Source organism: Leopardus geoffroyi, chromosome A3, assembly GCF_018350155.1.
Source record: "Leopardus geoffroyi isolate Oge1 chromosome A3, O.geoffroyi_Oge1_pat1.0, whole genome shotgun sequence".
NCBI classification, from domain to species: domain Eukaryota; kingdom Metazoa; phylum Chordata; class Mammalia; order Carnivora; family Felidae; genus Leopardus; species Leopardus geoffroyi.
The window spans coordinates 58,283,680-58,307,883 of NC_059336.1; the positions used below are offsets into that span (position 1 = coordinate 58,283,680).

A 24,204-nucleotide genomic window follows, 5' to 3' on the forward strand; every position below is an offset into this window, starting at 1 on the left:
AGAAAAATTATTTGCTTCTCCCCAAAGACAACTCTTCCCCATCTTTAGGCAACAAGTAACATTTGGTGAATTAAGCTAATTCTTACAAAATTTAACTGTAAATATAACCAGATGCTAGACTAGGATGCCAAAAGAACATGTGAGAACTTATAAGGAGGCTGAAAGACAAGACAGCTACCCTCTGCAAAAAAAATGGAGCTGCTGACAGAGAAGGCAGGGCGTGGGCTACAGGGGCACCTGCACACCCAGATGCATGTATGTAAAAAAAGGTAGCACTGTGCTAATATGTACTTGTGATGGGAGACAATCATGATCTGCCAAACAAAGGCCTTCATGTAAGCAAAGTGGGGTGAGGAAATGGTTCCTATTCCTTTAAGATATGTGAAGATCTGGTTGGGGTAAAGGAGTCCACCATGCCTTCCTTCCAAGATCTCGCAGCCAACAAATACATGGGGCAGTTTATTAACTTTTTTTCTTAGAAACGTTTACATTTTTCTAGTGTTATAATTCAGCTTCAGTACTGATCTCACTTCACACAGAAAAACTGTTTTGCTCTTGCTTTCCTTTATCTTTAATTTCTTCCACTTTCACCCACCCCTCTAAGATTTTAGTCACTTTGAAATTTGTAGAAATGACAGGAATGAATATAACCATGTGTCCTCTTGGTGGAAGAAAAAGCAAAGAAACCGCTGGGGCTGACGCTAACATTTACCCCCAACTCGAGGCAGCCCAAATCACCAAGTGACAGCTACACCTCCAGGGCCTAAAAAGTCTACAGAGCATAGGCACTGTGGTCATCTTCCCAAAGGGGAAGACTGGAGAGACAGGAAATTGGTTTGTTGTCTTTTTCTTTTTTCTAAAGGAAAGGATAAATTCTAACCTTAACTGAGAAGTTTGATTGTGACTCTTCCATACTAAAATAATCAATTATGCATATTAAAAAAAAACAAAAACAAAACGAGAATGTGCTGATGGCACCAAAGTCCTGCTAAAAAACAAATCTTCCCTAAGAAATTTCCTTTTTCTGAAGTTTACTAAGGTAGCACACCAAACACAGACAAATGTATCTTGCTTTTACCAATAATTAGGTAAGTTTTCTTGAGGTCGAAATGAAGAAGTATCTACTAGCAAATGGAAACTTAGTGAAATATGTAACAGGTTCAAAAAACATCTGAAGTACACCAACTAACATGGCAATCTTAACTTAGACTGCTGATCAGATGTTCTCTTCATATTTGTATTAAAATTAGATGAAGAATGAGAAAACATGCTAATCAAATATGTGGATGTGGTGGGAGTAGGAAGACATAGTTAATAGGTACCAAATCCAGACTCAGTGCAAAGAGAGCACAAACCATTAGGATAAGACAACAATACAATCAAATATTCATTTGTGCTCAAAGAAAAAAAAAAGAAAAGAAAGAATGGAAGAAAAAGCTGGCCTGTGAACAATTTTTATGGGGGAAAAAAATGAGCTAGAGCCAACAATTCTATTTGAGCCAGAGGTGTGATGATGTATCTAAATATGAAAAGTAAATGGTAATATTAAAATTTTTGAGGCTGGGTCATTACCACACGGGATCTTGAATATGGATGAAATACTTAAGAGTAAGCGGAGAAAACCCTGAGTGGATCCTGATGAGAAAGACTGAGGAGCAAAGTCAAACACTAGAGGAGCTGTGAGGTCCAGAAAAGGAGTGGACGAAGCTGCCAGTACAAACTTGGCTGCCTGAGCTCAGCATTCTCCCCTTTTTAGCCTGGGACCATCCAAAAGCAACAAGGAAAATGGAAAACAGAAACAGAAACCTCACTGTCAGCAAAACTGAGAGACAAGACTCAAAAATATCTGCAAGGGCTTCTAAGATCTCCAGTTCATGCAGAAGCCAAGGAGGAGGAAGCAGAGGAAAACAAAGAAGAGAGATCCTATCAGCACATTTCAAGGAGCACAGGAAGAGTGGAGTATATACACATGCAGATTTCTTAAAGATGAAGAACTTACGCAGGGCAAAAGCACTAACCTGCAAAGGGAGCTCAGAAATAGAAATGGTGGTGTGACAGGAGTCCTTAGCACCAATAAGCCTGATCTTATGGCAGTTGCATAGAAAGGAAAACCTATACTCAGTTTCCCTACAACCTCGACTCTTGGGCCATTTCTTTTTGCCAGTCATTGCCAGAAACTTGTCATCTCCTTTCAGTTTTAACTGTCATTTATCTTATGACTGAGGCTAACCATCTTTACCTACTTTGCTAATAACAAAAAGAATCCCTATTCCCCACACAGTTCTGATTGAAGGTTTAATGCCAATAAAGGGCTACAAATCATTTATGGGCTCAAATATTCCCAAATTACCTTCTGGGACCTAGAGTATAGACAATGCTTAATTACCCTGGGCTAGAAAAAAGGAGCTAGATTACCAAGAATCCAAATCAGTAGATTATATTCATGCAAATGTGCCCTGTTTCATACCTAGCTCCATCTTTTCTGATTAAGAGGTGCCAAGAGGTGACTGTGAGTTTGAACTTTTACTAAGAAGTTGAAATTAAAGGGCTAATTAAAGCAAGTAAAGTGCAAAGTTCTCACTTAGCAGACATCCTTAATCCTCAAGTCTTTATTTTAACTAATAAAACAAAATGGCTGTAAAACTTTAGTGTCTCTCCTCCAGCCAGTGCTGGTCTTCACTTTGTAATCCTCACTCCCTACTGGGCACAGAGGCTGGATAACGAACACTTGTCTCACTACCACTTGGCCCGAAAGCAATTTCTGTAGCAAATTCTGTGTTACAAATGGGCTGGAGCTAAAGTTACAAACCACCAAACTAACCTGTATCGTGTCCTCAGGGAAAGTAGAGCCCAGGATTTAAATGGACAGTGGAGAATGTCGCATAAAGACACAATTGGAAATTGAGCCTCAAAACTCAAGCATTCTCATATACGAAGTCCATGGTCAACAGGCAACCTTGAAAAACCCTGGACTGCTCTGGGTTTCTGTTATGTTCAAAGAACATGGAGAAAGTCTTAAAAATACTACAAAAGAGTTTGCAAAGAAGCCACAAAAAGAGTTCCACAAACAGCAATATTGTCCCTCCTACAGAGGAAGGTTATGTCCTATGTTTTTTTCTGCAAGCCCAGGCTGAACATTTCCATTCTCCTTAGCTAGACAGACACTGGTTTTCTAACTCAGGTAAAAGTATAAGTTTTGCAGAATTCAGACTATAAAACACACCAAACAAAGATTCCCCCCAACCCAAATACACTCCTAACTAACTTGTGTAATATGTGCTGTTATCTAAATTAAATTCCACTGTTTAGTATCAATACAGGGCTTTTTTGTTGTTTTGGGTTCTTTTTCTGCCATAAGAAATGTGAAGCGATAAGGTGTATGAATTAAGTGGAGACTACTATGAATGAGAAACTGGGAGCTGTGAGACATATTATGAAAGGTAGTTAGGAAAATAAAATCAAAAGTTTCTTTGAGCCCCAAGTGAAAGAGAAATAACACTTCTATGAATTACAAACGAACAAGTTGTGGGTAACCACATCACCAGTGGTGCTTAGTATTAATGAATTAAACGAGCAGCAGGTAGTACAAAATGTATTTCCCTATCACAGGATATAATTAATCTCACTAGATAACAATTAGATTACAGAACAGCATTTGTATTATACCCAATGTAATTCTTTTTTTCATCCCTTATTATAATGTGTGCCTAAAGTTAAGGCATTTATAAAAAACTAAAGTTAAGGTGTCTGTACCAAAAAAAATGTTTTTCCTGTGAAAAAGTCTGAAGTTTCAGAAAAATATGTACACATGAACTTAGATCCAGAGGCCAAGAGAAGAAACTAAGTCATAAGTCAGGTCAAGCTTGAGCTGGCCAACTTAAACCACAAACAGAAACAGCCTTTCCAGAACTGGTATGATGCGGTCTCTGGGATCCTGCTGCTCTGCATCTAGCACAATGGTGGGGCAGGTCCTTCAGTTTTTACAAGCAAGGAAAACATTTCAAAGACCTCAAGGAATGTGAAGACCTGACAGTCCAAAACCATAGACAGAAGCCTTCCTTCTGAAGTTACCTGACTAGCTAAGCCAGGGGAAAGGTATCACATCAGGAGGCTACAGAAAACATTCCTTTGAGTGTCTGGCTACCAGTGTGAATAACGAAAGAGAATACCCACTGGACATTTCCCTCTTCCTACCTCTTCCAGCCTCCGCCTCTGTTCTTTCTGCTGCTCAATCCGTTTCTGCCTCTCTGCCAGCAGCTGCCTTTTATATTCTTCTTGCTCCCGGAGCTGTTGCTCCTGCAGTAGCTGCTGTCTCCGAAGAGCCTCGGAACGTTCCTTGTTCTCCTGTTGCAGTCTCAAGAAATCCCGACGAAGCGTCGACTCACCAGGCACGTTGACAATGGAGCTGTAGGAAAAGGCAGACCTTTCAGGAGTACTCACAGATCACTCTGCCCTCCGGATGAGACAGCGGCCTCAGCATGTTATTCCATTTCTCATTCATCCTCTTTTTTTTTTTTAATTTTTTTTTTCAACGTTTATTTTTGGGACAGAGAGAGACACAGCATGAACGGGGGAAGGGCAGAGAGAGAGGGAGACACAGAATTGGAAACAGGCTCCAGGCTCTGAGCCATCAGCCCAGAGCCCGACGCGGGGCTCGAACTCACGGACCGCGAGATCGTGACCTGGCTGAAGTCGGACGCTTAACCGACTGTGCCACCCAGGCGCCCCTCTCATTCATCCTCTTAATGAGTTCCTTCCACCCTGGGACTCAACTAAACATGGGAATAACTGTATCTACAACTCAATAGTATTACATCCTTTACCTGTTTCTGTCCGGGATGTCTGCATGACAAGACATCTCTAACTTCAGATTCTCACATCAACTCAAACTCTATAAAAGGAAAGGTGAAATCCTCTTCTCCCACTTCATTAGTCCCTCTCTGACCACCTTATTTCCCACCGATAAAAGCAACATCACGTTCTGAGTCTACCACAATAGAATGATCAGAGTAATCTTCAGCACTACCCTTCCCTTCTTCTTCTGGTCCACTAAGTCTTGTCACGTATGCCCTCCCACTGCCTATTTCCAGAGTAAGCAGCTGAGCCCAGGTGGGTCCCAAGAATGAGCCACTGGGAGATAAACAACATCATTCCTAGCTGGTCTCCCTGCTGAGAGCCACCACTCTACTTCCAATGCCCAGAAATAACATGGCAAGTCAATCTCCTGAAACCACTCTCTCCTTCTATCATACTCCTATCCAAAACAATTATATTTCTCATGAAATCGATTCAAATTACTAGAAAATATTTAGTCTCAGATGGATTAAAACATTCTCCTATGTATGAAGAAAAGGATATTACGGAGTTTTATCAAAAGATTTTCTCATCTCTTCATGTGCTCTCTTCAAACCCCCACCGCCCACACGTGGGTCCCCACAGGTCTCTCAACACGCCCTTCCAGCCTCCTTTTGTTCAGTAAGTTTTGTGTGGCTAAAGCACAAAGGACTGCCAGGCAAGACCATTATTAAAATTTCAAAATCTCATATTCCTTGAATAGTTACTATAAGGTTCATACTAGCAAACCTTCAACCTTCTGCTTCACTGTACCTTGGGAAGCCACAGATAACCAAAACATAGACTAGTAGATGGGTCAGGACATTATACACACTCGTAGATAAAGTGCAATACTGGTAACCACACTTGTGGGAAGAGCAAAACAAAACAAAACAGAAAACATTTTAGTAAAGACTGCAGTGTTTTTCAATGGAGGCCCTACTGGCCCATGAGCAGGACAGTTCTTGGTAGGCAGGACTATTTAATACACAGCATAGCATTTACCATCCATGCCTTCTGGAGCAGTAAGTGCCAGCGGCAAGATCCCTTTCCTCAGAACCAAACACAACATTCTACATTTCCAAATAACTGGGGGAGGGGAAACGGTGCAATCTTGGTAAAGCACCACTGAATAAGAGAATCCAGAGGGAGAAAAGTGTTCATAAGAATCTTTTGAAGAATGAAGAAGAATGAAGAGATTAAGGTACTTTCAAAGTACTTTAAGATTTCTTCGAACTACGCAGGCATCTTTTGAAATCCTGGCATTAGCATGAAACAACCTCTTCATAAAGCAGGAAGCTGAACAGTGGCTTCATCATTATTACCTTGGCTCTCCTTCCTGCTCAGGCACTTCCTCCTCTTCTTCCTCACTCCCGCTGTACTCGTATTCGGTTTCATCTATAAAGGACAAGATAAATGGAACAGTTCACAAATCATGACACATGGATGTACAGGCAAACATCTCTAAGAGCACTATGGCAGAAAATAAACGATACGTTCTTTATGAAAATGACAATGTATATGGAGTACCTGGGGAAGGAGGGGGGTGACACCCAATTCCCTGGGCCACCCTTACTCCCCATGGAAGAGCAGATTTCACTGTATTCAAGACAGTCCCTTATGGGATACACTGGTGAGGGGGTACAGGGCTGTGAGAGGGGTGCTCAAGCTCTTGACAATCAAGAAAAGTGACTCCGATGCATCAGCAAATTGGCAAAATCCCATTGATGCCAAAAGGCTAAATAAAGAGATTAACTGCCCAAACTAAGGCAACTAGGAGATGTCATCTGGTTACTGTTGGCACTCAGGGAGCCACTCAGAGTGCAGCAGAGAGAAAGGTCTGCGGGACTGATGAGTGAAGTACAGGAAGTACTTGGGGCATTGAGAGACAAAAATCCAATGTCCCCACATATTACAAAGGTGAAGCCAGGGAAAAATCGGTGCAAAAACAATACAGCAAGAGGAGGAGAGAGAAGGTGCTCTTCTTTCACCACATTAAGCAAAAATGTCAACATGAGCAACCTGTTTTCACATCAGCAGGTTTTATACTATGTCACCCCAAGTAACAGACCTTGTACTTAAGGTCAGTACCTAAACTTTGAGTGAACAATTTTACTCCAGAGAGAAATCAAAACTAGAAAGGTTGAAGAGATGTGGAAAACAAGTCTATTTGCAAACAAAAACCACATTTCTAACTTTTTTCAGAGACACAGAAGTTGGAAATCAGTATCTCAGTAAGAAAAACAGTTCTGAGAACTTAAAATGGGGTCAGTCTACATTATATATAATTCTAGATACACGTATCTACAGATTCATCAGTCTATATATACAACATTAGTTCTTTTCACTGAGAAGACCATCAAAACTGTATAATTTTAAAGAACATAAAAATAGGTTAGCTTCCAAAGGAAATTCTAACCTAAGTAATCTTTAGACTCTTTTAAGTAGTACTCTGTTATGTTTACAATTTGGTACTATGAACTATTAATTATTGACAAGAGGCTGAGGGTATCTGAAAGGTAAATGAATGTAACTTGAAAATAAAGAAATGAAGATAAAGTGCTCCATAATTCCCATCCACAAATGTGCACGAGAGTCCAGGCGGAGTACTCCGTAAACGCCTGGCACGGAGCAAATGCTCCATGACGGTGAGCCATTATTAAGAAAGTACATACTGGGAAAATGATTCAATATACAAATAACCTCCCTCTCCCACCCCCAAAAAAGCTTTGTTTTCAAATTTCAGTTCACTTATTGTAACTGCATAGCTTAACATACCAAACTTAATTACTTTTATAACTGAATATATCAGAGGACCAAAAGTAGTTGTGAGCATCGCTGATAATGTAGCTCTGAAGACTGAAAAGAACATGTAAAAAGCTCACTACAGACCTCCAAAGAGGACTGTGACCAAGTCTTTTTACTGCCTTGAACTTGCTCTTCTTAGTTTCTCTTTTGGCCTTGAAATCTGAACGTCAAAAAAATTCACCATCAAGATGCCAGTTATCAAACGTTGTTCTGTAAAGTTATGATAAGAATTCATAAAACAGAAAGATCAATGTGAGCTGGAGGCCTCGGTGAAGGCGGAAGACGGTGGAGAAGCCTGAGCTCCATCTTGCTGGACAGCAAGGAGACAGATGGTGCTCCGGACAGGTAGATACAGACCACACAGAGATATAAAACCAAGACACCAGGAACAGAAAGAAACATTAAATAATTAACATGTTCACGTTGTGCTATGGTGACAGAAAAGTAGTCAGGCACACACGTGGCCCAGGCCTGGCCACACCACCTGCACAGAGTAAAGCAGTAAGAAACCCAGAGGGTTCTCAAGTAGGAGAGACATGCAATGAACACACGAATGGTGATGTTCACAGCTGGTGCTCAATAAACCTTGAGTGACTTATTCAGAATGCAAATGCACATAATGAAGTAAAAAGAGCAGCAACAAAGACATGTTCCTGAGGAGGAACAAGAGAAACATCCCTTCATGCTGACCAGCCACAGTGGCGGTTTATCTGGTGTCAGCTTGGTGACATAGCATGCAGCTCCGGTCTACTCCACCTGAGCCAGGCTGGCCCTGAGGCTCATGGCTGACCCGCAGAGCAGAGACAAACTATGCCAGCACCGGCCAAGGGAGCACAAACTCCTGGGTGGAAAAGGAGTAACCTATTCTGGTGGGCAAAAACCTCAAATATTTTTTTTTTTTTAAGATGAAAATAAAAACAGATTAATACCTTTCTCTCCTCTCTTCTTTCTGGTCCGGTCTATGTGGTCCTTAAGCTGGATTCTAACTTGCCTTTCATTTGGCTGATCCCTTATAAAAGGATGTTTCAAAAGCTGCTCGGTGGAGGGCCGCTGCATGTAATTCTTCACCAGGCACCCTTCTATAAAACTAAAAAATTTCTTTGACCTGTAAGAGAAAGTAACAAAGATCATCGAATTTCTACTGCAAAGAGCAAAGCTCCAAAATATCAGTAAATTATTAGTCTGAAAACATACAAGAGCTTCATAATTCACTGTGAACATTCTGCAAATGCACAGGGAAAGTATGAGGAACCCGGGACCATTGTGGATAAGGAGCATCACTTAAACACGGTTTAAGAGTTATACCACACCACCACCAATACACCACAGAGAGCTCTGAAAGCAGTCAGCTTTAAATGAACTAGGTTTAAATGTAATGTTGCTTATTAGTCATTTAATCACAGGGGTTTTTGTGAAAATGAAGGCAGACAGGATAGTAGATGTCCGGAACCTGGAAGACAAGGATGGACACAAAGATAAGGAGCTGGTAAATGACCAAATGCTTTGGCTCTTGAACCTGTTAATACGACATTTCGATCAGTTCTCTATGCTTAATGTACAGAGACAGAAATACATAATAGCTCTGAGGAGGGCAAGGACTCTGTCACAAACATTTACCCTACTAGCTACTTCTACTTTTCCCCTTTCCTCCATGCCTGGCTCATGATGACCCCCATCCATGGCCTTGGCCAAGACACTTACCTATACTATCTTTTGAGACTAAGATAAGATATGGTTTCTTTAGGTAAGGCTTTCCTTGGCAACACTCCACCCTACATGCCCAAAATTAGAAGCCTTTCCTCTAAGGTTGTTTGCATTTAATAGACTATACACTTCATGTTTATGTTTGTCTCCCTGCTGGGGTACAGGTCAGGAACGGATTTCTACTTTTCAACTTGTCGGTAATGCCCAGCACTGAGCATGGCAGACCACAAGAGGTATGTAATAAATTTTTGTTGAATGAATGAGTTGTTCAGTCTTTAGTTCAGTTCTTTCTAATTACTTCACTACTTTGAAGAATCACTTCTATTGTCTTGTATTTCCATTCAAATTTGCCATTTTTTTTCAATTCGACAAATATTTACATTTCAATTTACATTTGTTTATGCTAGGCTCTGTAAGAAATACACATAGGAAACAAAGTGGAGGAAATCTATGGACGCACAATAGCAGGTATGTACTCATCCTTACAGAGGAAGAAAGAACTACTGCTACAGGGGGTTAGCCAGCATAAAAAAGTAGGATAGTTGATATTCTAGAAATGGGAGAGAGAAGCCACCATTCCAGAGTGAAAGGAACAACATGAACAAAGGGAGAAAAGTATTAGGGAGTAATGAATCGTTTTCTGATGCTAGTATAAAAAGTGGAAAAGAACAGAAAAATAGGTCCGAATCAGCTCAGAGAAGGGTCCTCAAAGTCACACAGCAAGGTTGTGACTTTATTCTGTGGCTAGTGAGGAACATGGTAGATTCTACACAGTTGTAGTGGAAATTGCTCTAACACAGAGATTCCTAAACTCCAATGCCCATAAACTCCACTTTGAGAGTTTATTAAAAATACAAATACCTGGGTCACTCCTCAGACCTAACAAACAAGAAACACTTTGAGGTTGGAACCCTAAATGAAGATTCCAAAGGGATTCTCACATTCCATGTCTACAAATTAACATTTGGGAATCAATGATCTACAATATATTCTTTAAAATCAATTGTCAAGTTCTGCTAGAAGAGAATTCACTGATCACTTCTCTAAAACCAGCAGGAGAAGTTTACACTGGTGGATAGGAAGATAGCAATCAGAAAGGAAAAAGAACACTATGTTTGCAATCATCTCATTCTTTCAGAATACCTGGATAAAACGACAGCAATGATGTAAATGGATGAAAATGCATCTAATCAACTTTAGAGAAAATGTGGTGTAAGAAAGCAGGAAGATTTGTTGCCATCTACAGCTGTCTCTTTAGATCACTGTATTATACACAGAATGGTTAATCCCAAACTGCAAATAAGAGACAGAATAATCAGAGTGGGGCCAGCTGACAAGACTTGGGAATTGTGAGGTACCCTGAAGACAGAGCATAAACTCCCTTTAATAAAAATAGCATTATTTAGTTTAGCTAGATAGTGTTACCCACCCCCAGAACTTACTCCTTGGTGATGTCCTCTATACACATTTGGTTTCCCTAAAGTTGGCCACCCACCATTGATGACTACAGCTATCATGTTTCAGTACAAGAGACCAAGTGGGGCTAAAATCTTGACAACTGTACGGCTTTAGAGAACTCTCTAAAAACTGGTAAGTGGAACTAGAGAAGCTCAGTTATCTGGAGTTGAAGGTGGTTAAAGACAGTGTAAGTAGAATGAGAAAATTCCTGCCAGCAGACAAAAGGTAGGTAAAGACAGTGAGGAACGGGGAGAAGTATGAAAGAAACAAGAGTGAAAACATGTGTGTGCATGTAAAGCCCACAGATGGGCAAAGAAAACCACAGAACAGCAGAAGATGAGCAACCAAGAAGAAGAGCACAGTAATGGCTAAAAGACTAAATCCAGAACAGAAGAACGCTTGAAACTGAGATGTTTCACATACTTCAGAATTAGAGTCAAGAACCTGAGAGGAGATAACACTCATCGGAAAATAAGTGAGAATAGTTTCAGAAGGGGAAAAAACTGCCATAGTAGGAGGTGGGCACCAGTGAGACAGACGTGCCCCGGAAAACAGGAATGGAAGAAGGGGAGAGGACCCACGTGCATGAGGAGCCTGAATGGAGACAAAGTGAGAGGAAAGGACTCAAAAAAAAAAGTTCAAGGAGAAATAAGGGAGCAACATTCTCAGGTGAAAACAAAGCACTACCCTCTCCTGTAAAGACTTTTAAAACTAAACCAAATCAACACTTTTCCACACCGCTACAATTCTTAAAGCTTTCACGAGGAAGGTCACCATCATCTCCCTTCACTCATAAGCAACTTTGGCTTTGCAAGTATGTGAGCTGCAGGGAGAAAGAAAGGTGGCAGCCCAAAGAGAGGACCATTCCTCTCATTTCTGGAATGAAAAAAGATACAAATAATTCCAATGTTTTGCAATCATTACAGTAAATGCCTCCATTAATGTTCAAATCCTATCTCACCCGAGGAACTACAAAGTCAGTAGAGCTATGCTTTTTAATGTGAAAATGCTTAGAAATATACTGAAAAGTGGGCTTAAATATTAAAGCGAAACTTTTTTTCTTTAACCATGTTACAGTATTTCATATGGTCACTGTTACTATTTTGTAATGAAAAGAATTTATCAAGAAAAAAACCAATTTAACTGGTGTTTCACGGTGCTGGCTCTTACGTTGTTTGGGAATGAAAATGCCTAGAATTTTGTCTTGGAGCGAAACTGAAAAGGAACAATTTGTTTTAAAAAAGGAAAGAACAACAACAACAAAAGCATACATAGCTTACCATTTTTTTGACTTCAGCCTGGGAGGAGGGTTTCTGGGAATGAGAAACAGTGCTCTCATTGGATGCATGTCACAGAGAGCTGGGGAAAGGAGATGGTTGTGTCAGTATGGCACTTATTTTACTCATTTTTAATTTCTAGGGCTCACTCAAAATATCAAATGCGCTGTCCCATCATCTGAAAATCTTTATGTCAAGCACTTTAGACATCCAGCTATCAACCCTAGGATATACCTTGAATTTCCCCCTTTATAAACATAGCAAAAGATAAGGAGGTCAAGAGCAACAAGAAGAACATAATTTCACAATTCAAATTGACATTGGAAAGTTTTCATAAATCAAAGATAAATATGGATTCAAAGTCTTAAAAGAGTGAATAGCTTAAGTTTCTACACCATCTATAAGATCTCAATGAAAATAATTTTATTGTCATAGGGTCATTGTGAGGATTAAATCAGATACTGCTCGAAAAGGCATTCACAAAGTGCCTAGACATAGTAATAAGCCCAGTGAAGCCCTCCAGAAATGTTAACTGTTCTTTTGCTATAGCCAGTGTTACTAAGAAGGAGCAAAGACGAGAGAACAAAATGGATTGTTTGATTCTGTGCATTTACTGTTTATACTTCTTTCACTTGCCCATAAAGGCATAGCAGGTGTAAACGCACATATTAATATATCGAAAGAGGTAATGTGCATTTTTGTATGTTTATTTACCTTCGTAAGAATCTTACAAGGCAGCTAAGAAATGGGGGCCAAGAAGACAATCTATTTCCACTGTGAAAAAAAACCTGAAACAAAGGATCTGGCAATACATCCCTGTCTCAATTCCTCAGAGGGAAACATGAGGAAACATGGTGTTCAAGACTGACATCCATTTCTGTACTGTAAACTAATTTTTAGCCGTTGGAAATTTTTTTCATTCATTCAACAAATATTTATTCAGCAGCAACTATGTAGCATGACATGTACACATTCTTTGTGTACCCCTTTTTTTAGGGGGACCAGCAGATAACGCTGTTTTGTCCCTTTGTTCTCTGCAATTCTACCCGTCTCTGCTCAAAAATCAATTTTATGAAGTTGTCATTGATTTAACTGAAAGGGAGAAGCAAATTTCACAAGTATCCAAAAAAAGGAAAAAAAAAGAAAAAAAATTATTCTACAGATAAAAAGTTAGGCCTCTATTTGTAAAGTAATAACATAAGTATTACTAAAATGCCACGTGTTAGGATTTAGTTTCACTAAAGTTTAAATTGTGAAAAGAAAAATTATTGCCTATTATCTGATGTCAGCATAATTTCAGGTCACACATCTAAATACAACTTACATAAAAGATAAAATGTAGCCTACAGACTTCAGGGATCTTCAAAAGGAAGAGTGGATGCCAAGAATCCTTTTACATCTAAAACTTCACTGTATTTATGATTCCTTCCACTAAATGCCCCACTAGGAAAGGCTTTATCCATGAAGTTGTTCTTTTTGAAGGTTTGAGACTGATTTTAACTCACACAGAAGAACTGGGCTAAAGAAGAAAGTACATTACTTACGGGGAGCACCTTCTGCCATTTCAATGGCTGTAATGCCACAAGACCAAAGGTCACTCTGCAAAAATAAAACAGTATGTTACAGCTACTGGATTAGATATGAAGCCACTAACTTATCACTGCTGACTAGTCACGCAAATGATTTAAAGGCATTTTTTGGTATATAAATTGAAAAGAAGTTGCCAGAAAATTAAAAGCACAAACACAAACGTAAGAATACTTTCCAAATGAATGAATGAATGAAAAAATAAATATAAAATTGACCTGTTAACTAGAACCACTCCCATCTGTGATTGAACGAGAGATGGTCCATGTAAAAGCTTCTCTCGGCCACTGCATGCCTGCTGTTCAGTGTGTCTCCTCATTTCTTTATGTTCAATAATTTTGACTCCTGGCCCAAGTTATGTTTAATTTTATGATTTATGTCACTATCTCAAACTTAATTAAGATGTTAAAATTTTAAAGGCTAACCTGAAACTAATATACACTGTATGTTAATTATACTTGAATTAAAAAATAAATCAACTTTAAAAAAAAGTTTAAAGGCTAGAAAGCCTTCTTTATAAAAGGCTCAGAGTTGAATTCACCAACTGTAATCACACCACTGAGCCTCTCTACTCTCCCCTCAAACTTAATAAGGAGTAAGCAATCAGCTGCCTTTCTAGGCATGGAATCTCTTCTCAGTCCCCTGAAATATTAATTGTAAAATTTGAATTTTAACTTTATTCCCCACCCAAATACAAGTTTCATGAGGGCAGACATTTTCGTCTGTTTTATTCACCTTTGCGTCCCCAAAATTGTGACTGGCATGTGGTAGGCACTCAATAAACATCAGCTGATGAATGACGGAAGTAAGTTTTATCAGCCAATTTCTTAAAATCCAAAACAGATTTTTAAAAAGCAGACAATTGGGTAGTTATTATCATTAGCATTCTTTTGTTTATATGCTATATTCTAATGAAAGATTTACTTAAAGTTGCTCAGTTTTCCAAATAACCTGTAATTATGTTACACAATTCAAACACAAGTTTGATTCCAAGAAGGACAGGCCCACAAATTTCTCCCTTATTTTTATGAGGTTTTCTATACTGTCAAGCGCAAAGGAGGGGCTTCACCCACCTGGACTCAGTGACTAATCTTAAGCATCAATGGCGGGATATACAGATGTTCACGCCCCCCTGGTGTGATATAACACAAACCATACCTATCTCCTGAGGCAATCCTGCTTTAGGTTTTCTCAATACTAATGGAATTTGTCCAGTTCATAAGACACAAGGAAAATACCTTAACAAAGATTGTAAAGTTAAGATTTAAAAATGGTAAGACAAATCTATGTGGTGGAATACTGCCTTGTCAACAAATCAGTGTCATGAAAAAAAGAGGAGGAGGGGCAGTTTGTTAGCCTTGATTAAAAGATACACAGTAGCCAAACAACCAAATACAATGTCTTGTCCTATATTAAACACTCGTTTGGATAAGCCAGGTATAAACCAGTTGGGTTTAATTACAAACTCTGTACTATGAAATTATTTTTAATTTACTTAAGCATCATAATATTTTGGGTATGCTGGAAAATATTTTTGGATATGTAATAACATAATAAAGAGTGAAAAGTCACCTAGTCTATAATTTATTGTAAAATACTCCAGCATGTTTAAAAATAAAATAAAAATTTCTTGGGGCGTCTGGGTGGCTCAGTCAGTTGAGTGTCCGACTTCGGTTCAGGTCATGATCTCACGGTCCGTGAGTTCGAGCCCCATGTTGGGCTGTGTGCTGACAGCTCAGAGCCGGGAGCCTGCTTCGGATTCTGTGTCTCTGTCTCTCTTTGACCCTCCCCCGTTCATGCTCTGTCTCTCTCTGTCTCAAAAATAAATAAACATTAAAAAAAAATTAAAAAATAAAATAAAATAAAATAAAAATTCCTCCATACCATATGCTTAAAATGAGCTTCATTAATTGGGTATTTATAATAAATACTAAAATACACTGGAGAGTGTGAAAATATGAACTCAATTTTGAATACCGTTAACAGATACATAGACACTCTGACTCGTTTAATTACAGCAAGAGAACTTTTTTAAAAAAATAATTTTTGTAAACGCTCAACCTGAATCTGATGATCAAATATGGGCTTTACATTGAGATCAAAAAAGTACATTATTGATACAAGTCCCTAGAGGTCACTCTAATAATTTAAATATATTATTTGTGTGCCAAATCAAAGCTGTAAAGCTCTTTAGCAATACTCTAAAATTTCACATAGATGAAGCTATTGTTATATATTCTGACAGTATTTTTAGAAGTATAATAAACATCTGATTATATTCTTCAATTTTACAAGGATGGCAAACAGGGCAGAAGCATTTAATTTACTCATGACAAAAAGTTCTATGCACAAGTCAGTGACTTGCATTGCCCTGAAAGCAGAATATTACTTAGTAAGGAGAACAGAGGTGATGGGGGATGAACAATAACAAGACAGCATCTCAATACTGTTCCAGAAAATTTGCACTTGCAACAAAGTTTCCAAGTCATTCTCATTGAAAAAGCAGTAAGCTTTTTGTAAGCAGTGACCCCATCCCTCAGGAATGCCAGGGACCCAGTAAAGGCCAAGAAAGTAGGCGCCTCTTACTCTGTAATCATAGGTGGCATCTGGGTTCTCATCACAGGCAATGACCTCAGGAGCCATCCAGTAGGGGGTGCCTATGAATGTATTTCTCCTCCCAACTGTCCGGTCCAGCTGAGCACTCACACCGAAATCAACTGTGGGAGGAAGAGAAAGGAAGGAGTAGAACATAATTAGCAAATAAGTAAACTATCAGATGAAGAAAGGTGAGGAGGAGGTGTCTTCAGAGTAAACTCAAGGAGTAATACTTCATGGATATACAAACTCCTCAAGGTCACCAGCACTGATAAGGAGCAGTCTCCAGAGCAGAGCCACTAAAATGACAAGATCCTCTACCTGTCTACCGGCTCCTGGGAAGCCTGAACCCAGCCACTTCCCTGAGCTTCCAGGATAGTGGCCACCAGAGGGACTTTTGGATGAATTAGGACGTTCGGTGCTTGCAGGAAACATGCCTGCGACAAACAAGATCAAGTCATAGAAAGCTCCAAGTTCAGGAGAACTGACTAACACCCATGTGACCTAGCTTCTGAGGCAGTACTAACCACAGAAAGAGAAGAAAGCCACAAAGGTTTTCTGGAAAGAACACAGTAATGAATTCAATAAAGAGAATGAAGCTATATCACAAATATACTAAGAAACACCCCTCAGAGTACCTGGGACTTCCGATTTTTCAGAGTGACCCTTACATCCTACTCAGCCGAACGATGATGGTAGTCTAGAGGAAAGTTCAAGGGTGGGAGGCAGAGCTGACAGGAAGATCAGGATCTCTAATAGAATGTTTGCCAATGATACCACTACATACATTGTCATTACCCCTAGGAGGACTGCACGATGCTGAGATCACTCACAGGAGTGGGGTTATAGACTCAACTTGTGTATGTACATCTCCTGAAGCCACTCGGGCAACGACATGGCCAAGAGGTGGGCTCACAAGCTAAGGGCTCTTGAGACAGACACATGTGCCAAGCAGTGCATGCCATTTGCAGCAACTCAAATAGCAGTCGCAAGTGATCACCAAGCGATTATTACGAAGGGAGTATCACAGGCCTGGCACCAGCGGGCCAGTGCAGGGGACACACACAGCTTGCTGAGTCACTGGGAATGAGAACAATTCAAGTGTCTCCTATCTTGGTTTTGAGGGAATTTCCTAAATGGGCGCTCTATTTCTCCACAGACGACCGATAAATGGAGGTATTATGCAAGAAAGCAATAATGAAGATTTTAAGGTAGAACTATGGTGCGTAAGATTTTTGAAACATGGAGTAGATCCTTATAAGTAGAAAGAATTTTTTTCTGTGATGCCTTAGTGGAAGAAAACTTACTGCTAATTCTGTTTAAAAATTTGACAGAACCATTATATAAAAGTGGGATTGAAAAAAGTTCAGGGGCACCTGGATGGCTCAGTCAGTTAAGCATCCGACTTCAGCTCAGGTCATAGTCTCACGGTCCATGAGTTCGAGCCCCGTGTCGGGCTCTGTGCTGACAGCTCAGAGCCTGGAGCCTGCCTTGGATTCTGTGTCTCCCTCTCTCTCTGCCCCTCCCCTGCTCATGCTCTGTCTCTCTCTGTCTCAAAAATAAATAAAAACATTAAAAAAAATTTTTTTTAAAGGAAAAAAGAAAAAAGTTCAAATTCAGGTAAGGGAAAAAGGAAATATAGAAGAACCATTATAAAATCATCTCCAGGAAGATACTTTGGACCTCATCCATTCAAGCATCCACACATAAATTTACTGAGCACCTACTACATCTAAGCCACTAAGTTAGGTGCCAGATTAGAATGCTTTCATAAGGGGCACCTGGGTGGCTCAGTTGGTTAGGCAACTGACTTCAGCTCAGGTCATGATCTCACAGTTTTTGAGTTTGAGCCCTGCGTTGGGCTCTGTGCTGACAGCTCAGAGCCTGGAGCCTGCTTCGGATTCTGTGTCTCCCTCTCTCTCTACCCCTCCCCTGCTCACGCTCTGTGTTTCTCCGTCTCTCAATAGTAAACAGACGTTAAAAAAAAATTATAAAAAAAAAAAAGAATGCTCTCATAAATAAAACATCCTAGTTGCTACACTCCTAGAAATTACATTCCGGTAAATAAGTCAGAAATAGAGGTAAACAAATAGCTGTATAATTATAAATTGTGATCAGTATTAATGAGCAAACAAGTGGTGGGACCCAATACAGATCAGAGGGTCAGGGAAGGTCTCTTGAAGATGAGGAAAAAACTGCAACTTCAAAACTGTTCCCAGTGGGGAATAGTGTATGTGAAGACGCTAAGGGAAAAGTCTAAGAAATATAAAAATGAGTGAACTGAAGAAGAGAGAAGTGAGGATGGTCACAAAGTAGGGCTGGAAAGTAGTAGGAGCCATGGCTTTTTATGGGCCATGGTAAGAAATGTACATTTTATTCCAGGTGTAAAAGGAAGCCACTAACGGGTCTTTAAGAAAGAAAGTGATGTGATCTGATTTAAACAGTAGTCTATTATATGGTGAGCAGAGCAGAGGGGAGAAGCATGAGGGAAGGGCGGTTGGAGCCAGACAAAATAATAAGCCCAGTTCTCACTTCTTAAGTGGAACAAAAGAGAAAATGTGGGTAACAGACTGAGCTTTTAGCTAAATGCCAGTGAGGTAGAGAGTGTCGCTGGTCTGCACCAGGGGCCAAGTATTAGATCATGTGGCACATGCATCACATACCAAGTTTCACCTCTGCATTCTCAGTCAACAATACATTCTGGCCCTTGATGTCCCGGTGAATCACGTGATGGATATGAAGATGTGCCAGTCCCTGAAGAAGACAGACAGATTTGAATTTTAGTTCTTTGTTGCTGCAAATAGCCAGGAACACACTTTTTATAACAAAATGCACATGCATGCCAATAGCTTTATGAACCATATTCAGAACGTACTATAATTCAATCTTAGTGCCTTCCCATGAAGACATCACCAGTAGTACCACACAAACAGAAAGAAGTACCCATTCCCCAATTCCAGTGGGTTAGGTCCCTTGTGTGAGCAACATTACCCGTTTCTAGCTGTTCCTTGAAGATACGCTCTAGATTACCATCTGTAGTTTCTCTGCTGTAATTTGTGCTATTTGTGTACAGGGTGGTTCCTTTCCCACGCTACATGTCCATCTTTCAGTGGGTGACCCCGTGGGTATATCTGAACTAGACCCATCCCAGGGGAAAAGCAAAGAGCCAGAGAGGGTTTTAAGTCTGGCTGTTGAACACTGCCTAGTTTTCCCACCACATAGTGACAAACTGCTAACTGCTGATCAATCCCACTTCCACCCCAGCATAAAACAATTCTGCCACGGAAACAGCTTTATGTTCAAATAAAATATCCTTCCTTCCCAAGGATATAAACCCTACTGGGCATATAGCACTTTCTGATGACCTTGTATCTGGAGCAAAGCCCAAGAGCATGTCTCTTAAGAGAGGCGGCAGAAGAACAAAAACACATTCTGCATCCAACAGATGCCCGACAGACAAAAATGTGTCATTCTCACAACTCCTGTACTTTTTCTATCTTTAGCTAGAGAAGCCAAATCTATAGGCTGCCTCCTTAAGATACAAGCAACCTATTTACTCTGAAATGTCTCAATTCAAAAAGGCCAGATCAGAAGAAAGGTTTATTTCATTTTCCAGTTTGATTTTTTGTGTGAGGTTTTATTATCATTACTGCGTAGGGTATGTGTTAAATATAACAGCCGCTCTAGAATACTAATTTTTCTAGCACAGGGGGTTTCTAAACAACAATTTACTAGTCTGCTTATAAAGCAGAATTGAGCTTACTTGATGGCCCTGTTTATTTTCCCCCCACACTGGATGTGCAGTGTTACACGGCAAAGCACTGACTAGGGGAAAAAGGCACTAAAAATATATGGTATGTTAGTGCTATAGTTAGGAAGAAAGTCTCTCCTTTCAGCATGGCATAACTTTGAACAGCAAAGAAGAAACAAACAAAAAAAGTAACTTCCCTAATTCCTTCATAATTCCTACTTCTATTATTTCATAATTCCTATTTCTATTATTTCATTTTATATTCTTTCACAACCCCCATCTTATACTTTTACAGGATTATCTTAGCAACAACAAACATAAGTATTCACATCTTCTCAAAGAAATGTGGCCTGCATGCACTCTTGTTTCTTACAAGCAATAAACTTAAGAAATATCTACTTCCTGTCCCTACTGCTAAGGGATTGATGTGTCTCCAGGTGAAACCACTCAAGGTGTGTCTAATAGCTCATAGACAGTGTGAACTTGAGTTATGATTATTCCAAATGAGTACATCTTTCCCTATATGAAGAGAGAGAATGCATGTTCAACTACTGCCATGCCAAAAGCTAAGCCACAATTATTCCTCCATAGCAAAGATAGTCCAAATACACAGTAAATACCACCCTAGAGCAAATGCATCAAAGTTTCAAAACCAGAAAACATTCTTCCTGTAACCCTCATTCATGGACATAGAGCAAAGGAACATCAAAGGTTGTCCTTCAGTGTTGGTTATGAAAGGCTTACAATGAATATCAGCTTCTACTAAAATGCATCAATAGCTGTGCAGACTATAAACGTAGAAGTGGGCTGGAATGAACATGGCTGGCTTTGTTGGTAAACCTTTGGTCAAGAGTCTCAGTGGGCCACCCCAAGAGAGCTTTCCTACTGATGTCTGAGGCCTATATGCTCATGACTCTCAACCTTCTGAGTATCTTAACATAATAACAGCATGTGAATCTAACATCTACTAAAGAAGGTAGACAAGTTTCGCTGCTGCAGAAATTAGCTAACCCAGCAGTGTCTTTGAGAACCCAGGTTATCCACTTGGGCTGGCTGGGTGCCTTCCTTTTCCAGGACAGCTCACCTCCTTCTTACCATATTGCTTTCTCTTTACCAAAGTGGACTCTCAGTGGTCCCTGTGAAAAAACACACACTAGCTTGTGACACACTGACTCTTCCAGAGACTTGTTTTTAGTTCATTTAGACTTTGGTGATAGAAAAAATTGCCATCCTAAATGAAATGTAAATGAAGGGAACTCTTTGTTTCAGGTACCCACTGAGGTGGAAAACATTTGGTGTATCTCAGAAGGATGTCCATTAAGCTATTATGATCATTCCAGGGCCTCAAACAACCTGGGCATCTTTGAAATAATGTCTGAGATCAATGGAAGTAAAATAGCTAAATATACTTATTACACGATCAGTAGAAAAGTGCTTGCCTGCGTACATAAAAACATGTTAGTTGTCTCTGATAGGCGAAATACATTTGACACCTAGGGCATTCATACTAAAACCTACATCTCTGCTTGAGAAATCCTACACTGGAATTATATACACAAAAGGTGTCAGTAAGTGTAATATTTACTGACAATTCGTTATATACTCACATTACATTAAATAATTTCATATATACCAACTCATTTAATTCTCATAACAATGACACTTGCTTCATAAGGTTGGTATCTAAAATTTACAGATGAAGAAAGTCCTTAAAGGGGAGTAACTTTGCCAGGGGTGTGTATCAGGTAAGTAGCAAAGGCAGGACTCAAACCCACATCTGCCTCACTCTAACCACTGTTTTCTCCTGCAGACCACACCAAGTTTTAGTTGTTAATATAATGAATGCATTTGCCCACCTGGTGAACTCTTTCACAGTAGTACAGGATGGGATACTTAGTTTTCCACTTTTAGACTCTGTTTCTTACAATAACCATAAAAGATAGGACTCTCATGGTTTCATAATGAAATCTGAGTGTGATTATAAAGAGAAGGTAAGGTTCTTCCACCTCAGCCCCAATGACTAGTTTTCTTAAGGGAATTGCTTAATTTCAAGGGCTTCATAAAATATCTAAATAAAAAGGAATTAAAATTCATCTCTGTAAATTCTAGGTGGTGTTTTTTAAACCTGAAATCCTCTAAGAAACTTAAATATAAAAGTAGGGTAAATTTACCTATAAATAAAAAATACAGCAACAGTTTTTTTTATTAGTGAGAGAAGCATAAGAATTAGATTCTAGTTTAACTCCACAGTCTTTATTTTTTAAATGTGGTGGGTAAATGAAATCCAACAAAATCATCTAAATGTGTAATTAAGGGGTAGTGACACTGGGACAGCTGGCCAAAGGGAAGAGGCCCACTGCTAACCCAAACGCACTTTCCAAATGCAATCTACACAGGCCCTCTGCCCGTGGCATAAGTGCAGCACCACTACTGAATGCGATCATTTAGAATCTGCTAAAACAGTAGTTCAGAAACGTTAACATAATAAACTGGCTTTCAATCAGCTGTAAATAACATTAAACATTAGAACTTCCCCTTGTAAATATTGCAACAAATTCTCAGAGTTAATGCCAAAGTCCACAAGATGATTCTAAAAGCCAGCAATTGGCATCATTGATATTGATTCATAAGCTTAGACACAGGATTCCTATAAAAACAATAGTTAGAGACGATTTCTCTTCACTTGGATTTTCTTTTTAACACCTGGAGGGTGAATTCAGGGAAATACAGAAAACTATTTTTGTGTAAGTCTACTTTCCTTAGATACTTGTCATAATCAAAACCATGATGTAGCTTAAACAATCAAAGCCAGCCAGTTATACAGAGCCCTTGGCTGTCATGAAAAGAACAATCTGTACAGTTACAGTTAATGCAAAGTAATACTCAGGGCTAGGAAAATGAAAATGGAAACACAAGACCATGCACCGGGCATCACAGACTCGCCCTTCTCCTTACCCTCAGGATTTCTCTGGAGATGTAAGCTATCCAGTCTTCCTTGAGTGTGTTCCCTTTGGTGTTCTTCACAAGGTCTGTAATGGACCCAGCCCCGCAGAACTCCATAACAAGCTACGGGACAGACAAGACACACTGTGACTAGCACATCCTAGCAGTCAGTGAGAGCATCACAGCTATTAGTACACACTGGAGGGAAGTCAGGAAAGCAGTCTAACCCCCCTCTGCCTTCCCTAAAGATCTGGGTACATGATCATCTTGGAAGCATCCAAATTACTGAGAGCTCATTTCGCCATTTAATTTATTCACTGTGTATGTTTGATCCAGGAGATTTAAGAGTTTCTGATATTTAACAGCACAGCCCCCAGTGCAGAGATTCTAAAGTGTTCTTCCTCTCTCATATGGGCATGGGAAGACCATTTTGTCCTTAATCAGTGACTAATTATCAGAAATCTGATGGAAATACTCTAACATCTTCTCTCATTTGCCAGAGTCAAAGATATTCTATCTTCCATACATTATGATTCTCAACCTTTTATATTAAGAGAAATGCTATTTTAAAGCAGTACATAATTTTAAAAATACATTTTTTACAACACCTAAATGTTTATACAATATGAACACAAGTATATTTTTTAAATACCTAGGAAATGAATCGAGCGATTCTAAAATTTTAACTTTGATTGGACTTGGGCAATGAAAATAAAGATTAATTGCGTCTCTTTTGCCTTAATTTTGCAAATTTTCTTTTTTTTTTTTTTTTTTTTAATTTTTTTTTTTAACGTTTATTTATTTTTGAGACAGAGAGAGACAGAGCATGAACGGGGGAGGGTCAGAGAGAGGGAGACACAGAATCCGAAACAGGCTCCAGGCTCTGAGCTGTCAGCACAGAGCCCGACGCGGGGCTCAAACTCACGGACCGTGAGATCATGACCTGAGCCGAAGTCGGACGCTTAACCGACCAAGCCACCCAGGCGCCCCAATTTTGCAAATTTTCTATGATGAGTTTTAAAAAATTAGAGAAAGTATTTATTTTCCTGCTTTTTAAGTCCAGTGCCTTTGGCATAACTAACATGATAACCACAGATCTGACAGCATGTCAGTGTCACTATCTTCAAGACAGACGTGGCTCAGTAAGAGATAAGGCTGAATGTTTATCAATTCTAGGAATATCCCTGGAATTTAATACTTTCAATTAATTGTCATCATTAATATTATTAATAAATACTGTCATACTGT

General features: G+C 39.5%; 1 protein-coding gene across 50 annotated transcripts in view; it reads right to left on the reverse strand.

Moving 5' to 3' along the window:
* The window catches only part of MAP4K4 (mitogen-activated protein kinase kinase kinase kinase 4), a 192,049-nt gene that overhangs the window by 51,968 nt on the left and 115,877 nt on the right, over positions 1 to 24,204 (reverse strand). For all 50 annotated transcript variants that reach the window (XM_045445650.1, XM_045445631.1, XM_045445658.1 and 47 more), the window contains exons 5-12: positions 22,969 to 23,079; positions 18,926 to 19,016; positions 16,254 to 16,384; positions 13,625 to 13,679; positions 12,084 to 12,162; positions 8,571 to 8,746; positions 6,159 to 6,231; positions 4,195 to 4,405 (exon numbers count right to left, since the gene is read on the reverse strand). In XM_045445650.1, coding sequence (XP_045301606.1) covers positions 4,195 to 4,405; positions 6,159 to 6,231; positions 8,571 to 8,746; positions 12,084 to 12,162; positions 13,625 to 13,679; positions 16,254 to 16,384; positions 18,926 to 19,016; positions 22,969 to 23,079 — 927 coding nt within the window. The remainder of the gene's footprint in view (positions 1 to 4,194; positions 4,406 to 6,158; positions 6,232 to 8,570; positions 8,747 to 12,083; positions 12,163 to 13,624; positions 13,680 to 16,253; positions 16,385 to 18,925; positions 19,017 to 22,968; positions 23,080 to 24,204) is intronic.